General features: G+C 42.4%; 1 protein-coding gene across 1 annotated transcript; it reads right to left on the bottom strand.

The window, feature by feature from the left end:
• Positions 1-2,630: 2,630 nt before the first annotated feature.
• On the bottom strand, positions 2,631-8,012 carry LOC136432383 (caldesmon-like). Its single transcript, XM_066423629.1, has 2 exons — positions 5,561-8,012; positions 2,631-3,909 (listed from the first exon to the last, which is right to left on the bottom strand). The coding sequence occupies exon 2, from the start codon at positions 3,872-3,874 to the stop codon at positions 2,660-2,662; it is 1,215 nt and encodes a 404-aa protein (XP_066279726.1). The 5' UTR covers positions 3,875-3,909; positions 5,561-8,012; the 3' UTR covers positions 2,631-2,659.
• Positions 8,013-9,157: the final 1,145 nt, after the last annotated feature.

The following is a 9,157-nucleotide window of genomic DNA, read 5'->3' as shown; positions in this document are numbered from 1 at the left end:
TGCGTGTGTGTGTGTATGTGTGTATGCGTGTCTGTTTCTTTCTGTGAACAGTATGACTCAATAAGTTGTGAATGAATATGATATTTGATATGTTGATAAGTGTTGGCAAAATGAAGAGAGATTGTTATGGGCTCCCTGGCATCTTTCCACGGTACTGCAGCAGGACTTGTCTTTTGATATCTCATATTCTGGACATGCTGTGGTCATGATTTTTTAATATGATAGATACCTCTTGGTCTTGTGAAGAAGTGGCGTAGGGTTTGGCCCCCTACTTTTGAAACGTCTGGACAAAAGTAGTTTTATCATTTACTAATGAAGACTACTTCTGAAGATGAACTGTATTTAGGTTTGTAGTTGTATTTGAACATAGCTTTATGTTGTTGGAGCATTTTTTTCTTATCTGCGCCTGTGCACCTTTACAAAATAATGTACTTTAAATACTGTCAGCCCAGTAACAAGGAGAGGTCCTGTCACAAATATGTAATAGTTGGTGATACTCAGGTCAGTACCAAGGAGAGGTCCTGTCACAGATTTGTAATAGTTGGAGATACTCATTTCAGTACCAATGAGAGGTCCTGTCACAGATATGTAATAGTTGGTGATACTCAGTTCAGTACCAAGGAGAGGTCCTGTCTCAGATATGTAATAGTTGGTGATACTCAGTTCAGTACCAAGGAGAGGTCCTGTCACAGATATATAATAGTTGGTGATACTCAGCTCAGTACCAAGGAGAGGTACTGTCACAGATATATAATAGTTGGTGATACTCAGTTTAGTACCAAGGAGAGGTACTGTCACAGATATATAATAGTTGGTGATACTCAGTTCAGTACCAAGGAGAGGTCCTGTCACAGATATGTAATAGTTGGAGATACTCATTTCAGTACCAATGAGAGGTCCTGTCACAGATTTGTAATAGTTGGAGATACTCATTTCAGTACCAATGAGAGGTCCTGTCACAGACATGAAATAGTTGGCGATACTCAGTTCAGTACCAAGGAGAGGTCCTGTCACAGATATGTAATAGTTGGTGATACTCAGTTCAGTACCAAGGAGAGGTCCTGTCACAGATATGTAATAGTTGGTGATACTCAGTTCAGTACCAAGGAGAGGTCCTGTCACAGATATATAATAGTTGGTGATACTCAGCTCAGTACCAAGGAGAGGTACTGTCACAGATATATAATAGTTGGTGATACTCAGTTTAGTACCAAGGAGAGGTACTGTCACAGATATATAATAGTTGGTGATACTCAGCTCAGTACCAAGGAGAGGTCCTGTCACAGATATGTTATGGTTGGTGATACCCAGTTCAGTACCAAGGAGAGGTCCTGTCACAGATCTTTCAAGGAGGATAACTGAACAAAGGAACGATGGATTTCCATGATATTCGGTGTGTATGTAGCTTAGACAGAGATGTACACAATGACATGAAATTTATGTCTAGGACTTGATTTGCATAATTAACTAGGAAATTCTATAATTCCAGTGTATTTTTCGTAATAAGAATTTAATACAAATAAGATCATGCAAAATACTAATTTACATAATTAATGCGAACGCATTATATTTCCTTAATGGTAAATGGTGGGAATTACATACTTGTGACATATGTAATCTAGTTTAAGCTGTACATCATTATGCACATAACATGTGCAGATCATTTGCATGATTTTTATGAAATTCAAACACAACATATGTAATTTTGCTAGAGAAGACGATCCTTTTAAATACATTATTGCAATTAGGTCCTTATTTGCATAATCGATGAGACAAGATGAAACAATAAATCTACAAAGGCTTTAAATATTTCATAGAGGTATGAGGTCTCCAAAGTATTGTTTAACTTTGACTTCAATTGAATTCTCGTAGAATTGTTTCTCGTAGAATTGTTTCTACATGATTTACATATTTCGTTATATACCCGTTGTACTCCAAATTCTCTTCAGTCACTGACGAAACACAACAACCATTGCAAAGCTTATCCAATTGCTGAGTAACTTTTCTTCGTATTGAGAAACTAACAGAACGTTCATTATAGAAATTTGATACATGATCAAAACGTAATAGATTTCTTTGTGTAGAGTAACAGCCTATTGTGTGAAAAATGACTACAATATCAAAGCTTTCACGATGTTGAAAATACTACAAAAACACACTAGAAAACTACCCCTGGGGTACGGATGAGGGTTGTGCTAGTCCCAGGGTACTCGTTTACTTCTGAAGTTCATGGTACATACTAACCCTGTTTATTACCCAGAATGACCCCATCCACTCTTGTCAGATTTATTCGTACTGAAGTAATACGAAATATTGATCAACGTCTTCTTTACTTATCTATTCGTGCCTGTTCGTAACATGTCCATGCCACACAATACCTCGCAGCTCTCATCTGGGAGGCTGCAGCAGGGACTCACGGATTAGCCTATACTGTACAGTCAAACACTGATCGAAGATCAACAGCGTACCGTCTATCTGGACGGATGGATGATGATGATGATGATGATGATGATGATGATGATGATGATGATGATGATGATGATGATGATGATGATGATGATGATGATGATGATGATGATGATGATGATGATGATGATGATGATGGGGAGATGATGATGATGAGGAGGAGGAGGATGACGAAGGAGGATGAGGATAAATCTTAATATTCGAAAACCTCAACAATGTCGTCGCCCTCCTCAGTCGGAACGTCAACAGGAACCATGGCGTACCGAAGCCCGCTGGTTCGTTTCGGCAGTTTCCGAGGAGAAGGCAGGGAGATGGAGATGTTCAGCCTACCATCGCGCTGGTTGTCTTCCCGGGGGCTGGGCAGGTTCTCCGAGGTGGCAGGTGAAGGGCTCTTTTTGTCGTTTTGGTGCTCGGGAGTTTGTGGCTCGGACAAGTTTGGGAGGCCATGAGACCGCTGGTTTAGGTGGGGGAGCGTCATGCTGTGGCCTCGGGCCTGCTCCCTGCGGAGGCCGTGCAGGTTCAGCAGTTCGCACTGCTGAACGTAGACTCCTCGGTACGGTCTGTGCCCGGCGCACTGCAGACACATCCGGACGGCCGTTTGCGTACCCTTGTCTTGTCGTTCGCTCTTCTGTTTCTCCGCCTCATCCAGGACCTGTTGTAGAGCTTTCTGTTGCTGCCTGGTCTCCGCGAGCTGTTGTTCTGTCTGTTCTTTGTCCAACAGCGTCAGCTTGGTTTGTGTCTCCAGTCGCCAGCGCCGCTGGGCCTCCTCTGCCGCCTGCCTGTCCGCCGCGTCCGCCCTCCGAGTCGCTTCAATCTCCCCCATCGTAGCGCATCTTTTCTCCTCAACTAAACGTTTGTTTTCCAGACGTATCTTTTCCATCTCTTCAGCAATCCTTTCGCTATCTTTCTGGGCTTCCTGTGCTATGCCCCTGATGTTGTCCAGTTGCTGTTTGGTCCCCTCTAACTCAGCGGCAACTCTTTGTGCACGATCTATCGCGTCCTTCTCTCGTTGTATAAGTCTCTCCTGTTCGCTCACAAGCGCCTTGTGTTTGGTCTCCAGAAACTCGGCTTTATCGGCAGCCAATTTACGCGTGACGTACTTCTCCATTCGCAGCTCGTTGCTGAGAAACTTGTTCTTTCTGCCCAGGTGCTCACACTCCAGTTTCTTTCGTAGGAGCTCGTTGTGGAGGTGGTTGGCGTTCATGGTGGAGCGCACGGTCACCGGAAAGAAACTTTTGAACTGAAGGGTACGAGTTGGCACGACAGCCTTGGGAGCACGAGGCTTTGTTTGCCCGCCTTCTCCTTTATAAGCCACGCTGTTCGATCTGCCTGTGTCTTCTGCCATTGCTCTGTCTCTGGGAGCAACCGCTCTCCGCTCTTCTCCCGTTCGACTGTCGCGGCGTTTCATGTTTGTCGACTTTAATCTTGTCGTTGCTAGGACACCTGAAATTAGGACACCTGGTATTAGGACACATGCCATGAGACAGAGCCTGTCGTTGCTAGGACACTTGAAATTAGGGCACATGCCATCAAATATGGCCTATCATGTCATCAGCGGTCATGAAAAATTCAGTAAGATCATTAAAGGCCTTGACACCGTAACAGTATTATTCGACCGAGAAACAAGACTATATACGACTCTAGTGAATCACGTTACAGATAAAACGCACCGTCATGACTTGAAAGGAATACGTAGAATAGGAGAGCGAATAGTATTACGCCAGACAAAGCTGAGGGTTTCAGTATTCCCCCCTCTGCGTGCCAACCTTACTTGATACAGACCCGTACGTGTGCATGCTATCACAATACCATGTGCTATCATAGGTTAATTGAACATCTAGAGGCCCATACATGTCATTGTGGTCACCTTTCTGATTGACATTCTTCTTTCACAATACTGACCGGTACCACTTCAATCATAGAGCGTACTACATAGGGCTGAAAACGGATGGGTATCAGAGCCTCTCGTCTAGTGTGGCCATGCATTTGCTAGGTCCATTTAGTGGCCATTACAGACAAGTTTGAGTACTTATTTCTTCAGAACACTTTCTATATCACTGCGCAAAGCTGGTGTGTTACCACCGAATGGTGGTTGTACCGGCTATATAGATACAGATACAGATACAGAAAGCATTGTCAGTCTGTGTTGTCCCCACATGCAGTGAAAGCCAATTCTTAGCCGAAAACATTTCGATTTTATTAAAAGATAGCTATTCAGTGTTATCAATATTCAAGTGTCTGCGAAAAACCGGTGGATGCCAGACTAGGTTCTATTTTTACGAGATAATCTTGTATAGAATTAACACGGCAACACAAAAAATAAGAAAAATGAAAACTGTCATATTTCATAAGAATATCCCCAGTAGGTTTTGCCATGATACTAAAACAGGTTGTCAAAGGAACCGATGAGGATAATGCATTGTCAGTTTACGGTAAATGCTCGCCGGCAACTATTGGTGCAGTGATACACTGAGTTAGTACATTGAAAGCTGTTTACGTCTTTTTTCTCTACATTTTTAACCTTTTATCCGATGTCTGAGAGATCCTGACATTCTCTACTTGTTCGATATTCACCAAACACACGCACACACATACATGCATGCGACCCCCTAGTATTTTCATACACTTAAAAGTGTACAAATCCAAGCGTTAAGCGCACATGTTGAAAGACGTGCAGAGATATAAGACAAAACAAAAAAAGAAAAGATCTGTCAATCTATATTATAAGCACTGGACCTTAGATCTCGTCTTAAGCTTGATCCACTACTCATTGATAATGTAAAGGACGGCAAGAAAGTCCACTGTCTGTATTATCCTAATCTTAGATAGAGGGCATTTAGTTTAACAACTACACACACAAACACATTTTTGGGTAGTAAGGCTATATATTGGAATTCTGAGTACATTCCCCCAACTTTCAGCGCGACCGTGAGACCATGAGGTCCAAACATAATTGCCAAAAATTCGTTTTAAAAAGCGCATACAGTCCCCTCCTAGCCCCACCAGGCCATTCTACGGACTGTAGAATCGACAAAAGGGGGAATAATTGGCCAGGAGAGTCAGTCCGTTGAAAGGTTAACATTAATCCTCTTACCTCTCTTAATTTTTCACGCCCTCCACGTTTCTCAAGTGCGGTGTTGTGCTCTCCTGTCCGCCGGGCCACGAGTGGATCTGCCCGCCTGTCACCGATGGGACCGCCCGTCAGTCTCCTGGAAGTAATTGTGTGCGCCAAATCGACATGTAAGTGACCATTCATCCACCAAATTGCTTTGAAAGAACTTCTTCTAACAACTAGCGTCTTGAATTATAGATGCCCTCCTCCATCTTTCGGCTTGTCATCTTCTCCCATGGGCAAAGAAAAAAACCCTCCCGCGACTTTTCCTTACCACGCTATTCTTTCTGAGAAACCTTGTCCTGTTTTATAAACCAGCCTCGTTCTTTGTCGGCTCAGTACAAAGCATGTTGTAACATCGTCGGCTCAATGCAATACATGTTTAACACTCAAGTTGTTTGAACCTATTTTCTTCAACGAAAGTTTGCGTGCGAGGTTAACAATAAAAATGGAAGCTCACTTGCCTAGTCTGTGACTGGACGGTGAATATGGCTAGAAACTTGATAAAACATGTAATAAAGGCTTGTGTTGGGGAAAACATACAAAGAGATTGGGTTGTGACTCCTTGGATTCTAACTTTATGATCACTGATATCTATCTATTCACTCTGGCGAAACAGCTAAATAGATATAGAACACATTAAAGAGCAACAGAGCAAATAATCACATTTTCATTCGAACATATAACATAAATACATAACATACCAGCACATTTAATTTACATTACACATTTACAATTCCACAGATAAACGCAGTCGCATATTATTGCCGGGGTCTTTCCCACTGGCTTTCTTGGCTAGGGTGTGCTCCCTAGTTACATATATCTACAGGGGTCATTCCCACTGGCTTTTTTGGGCCAGGGTGTGCTCCCTATCTAGGACTTTTGTGCAGGGATGTCTTCCCTGGGTTTCTGTGCAGGGTTTTCCTTCCCTGCGTTTTAACTTTAAGACTTTCCAATTGTCTGCTTTTATTTCATATTTTACCAAATTTACGCAATTTAAAATACATTTATATATGAAACATATCTACATGTAAAACATTACACGCTTTACAAATTCAAATAAAAATAACCGCTTTACAGGCACAAATGAATATAAGACGAAAATTACATACACATCATATCAAACAATTAGCAGCAGCATTATGCTTCTCTTTGCCCGACAAACAAATGAAATTCACCACGATCCATTTCACAATTATATATATATAGGATCTAGGATCTACACATGATGTTTGTGCGAAGCATACAGCTGAGAATTAATCATGCATAATTGTCATCGATAGTGTAGGACATGGAAACAACATTTCTGACTCAATTCCACTAGCATTCTACATACCAAACATAAATAAAACCAGAAATTTGTTATGCAATGACCCTTTTGTTTCCCCACAACTTTATTCAACACCGCCAATTTTTACGACCAAGAACAACATTAAGTTAAAATCACAACACCGTAATAATTCGGAGCAACACTTGAGAGTAATATTACAGAAGCGATACAACATTGTAAACAAATATTAACTATCTGTGGCAAATAGGTACTTAAGATAAGAATTATAATGACCCTTGATGGATAACTATGCAAATTATCTCCTGATTTGCATGGTAATTAGTATCTAATTATACAAATCATCACTCAAACTATCCACATACCAAATATAATGACGATCCTTTCTTGGGTTATTCTTTTTCAAAGTATGAAACAAAATCGACCCCTGCAAATTAAAGAAAATCCGCTAGGGGAGCCTAACCCTTACCATCTCTGCCCCCAAAATCACGACTATAGCATATCCAGAACATGCATATGAGGTACAGTATCAAAACCGGACTGCAGTACTTTAAAAATCGGATAGGGGGCCATGATCGAATTTGATCTTCGTTTTCCCAACCCCTACCCACCTGTCGAATATCATTAAAATCCATCCACAGCTTGTCGAGTTATTCGATTAGCAAACAGACAGACGTACAAACAGCACAAGGCGAAGGCCACACTGGTCAAGCCTAAGCATCGAGTTGAGTTATCAAACACTACAAACCGACTGACAACCATACCGCATTTACGTTAACTGAAGTAAAACCAAAGTGCACACATAACGTTATTCCCTCATGTCACAGTTCGACGCCATCACATCGATGAAGTGCCTGGAAACTGCGTGTTCCTCCCGGGAGTCCTACTCGGCTGCAGTACGCAGCAACACCCGCCTGTTGAAGCCGGTCGGCACGCTAGTGCTCATCAGCCTTGTGTCAGAGCACTTCCACATTGTCGGCGATCACAAGTTCTTCCATGGCTCTGCAGGAAGCAAGCGAGGCCTACCTGGTTGGTCTGTTCGGCGAGGACACCAACCCGTGCGCTATGTGGATGAAAATTTCATAGAAGAAGTTCTAATGACCGCGGGCTACATTGGCATCAATACTATATGTCCCCTGCACTACGCCCTAAAGCCCCCGTCACAAATCAAGAAATTAGCTCGGCCGACTTGTCGGCGATCTCCAAATGGCGATTTTCGGGCGAAGTACGACCGACGTCCTGTCGATTCTACGGGCTTCGGGTGAATTTTCGGAGCTCGGCCGACGTTCGCGTGTCACTGGAAGCTGCGCTTAAATTCAGCGAGGCCTCGGCGACCGATTTTTGAACTCGCACAGCTCGTCAACAGTTTGCCCGTAGCTCGCCCGAGCAACGCCCAGCGCTCGGCCAATATTCGGGCGGGCATCCGAGGATTTTAGACCAGATTTTTGGTCGGTCGGAGGTCGCCCGAACTCTTCGGCCTCGTGCGAGCCTCGCACGGGCCTTGAACAATAATCGGACGACCGTCGTCAGTGTTCCGACCGACTCATGAAAAGTAAAGCGTGCTTCGAGTTTTCAACAGCTATGGAAGACCTCCGAAAAATTACATTTCTACCAAAATCACAAATCTACTTGTCAAAAAAACCAAGGACTAAAAAAATTGTACTAGTAGTGCCTCCAAATAAGAAATCAAACCCCAAAGCAATGGACGTACTTACGTACGAAAACATTAGTTATAGATCTATAGAATAGACATTATTACCTTTTACCGTATTATTGTATCAGTATGTATCCCTAAACTATTAGTATAAGGGCATGAATGTTGAAATAAAAAAATGATTGTGACTATTAGGCTAGCCCTCGAGGCGTCGCCAATAAGTGAACACACCCTGTCAGCAGACAACAACAAACGGCCCCGAAAACCAAGGAGGTTTTATATAGAACCTCCTTGCGAAAACATAACCTTCTCGGCGAAGGTAAGTAAACATTACTCACTGCAAAAACAAAATTCAAGATCACTCAAATATTCATTTAACGTTTATAGGGATTGGAAATACATGTATCTGTGGGGAACTGGGGGGGGGGGGGCGTCAGAATACCTTGGTTTATACATGTATAGATTCAACTGCAACCTTATTCAAATTCCAATATTTTGGATACAGAAAATAACATATAACGTTAGCACTTTTAAAGTTGTATCTGATTCTGAAGAAACACAGAAGAAGATCTGTTGATTTCCAGCTGCAGGATCTTTAATATCCCTATAACATTCCATAACCTCCTTGACTTCAGGT

This window comes from Branchiostoma lanceolatum, chromosome 4 (assembly GCF_035083965.1).
Source record: "Branchiostoma lanceolatum isolate klBraLanc5 chromosome 4, klBraLanc5.hap2, whole genome shotgun sequence".
NCBI classification, from domain to species: domain Eukaryota; kingdom Metazoa; phylum Chordata; class Leptocardii; order Amphioxiformes; family Branchiostomatidae; genus Branchiostoma; species Branchiostoma lanceolatum.
The sequence above is the reverse complement of the archived record's forward strand: the minus strand, read 5'-3'. Positions and strand labels throughout refer to the sequence as shown.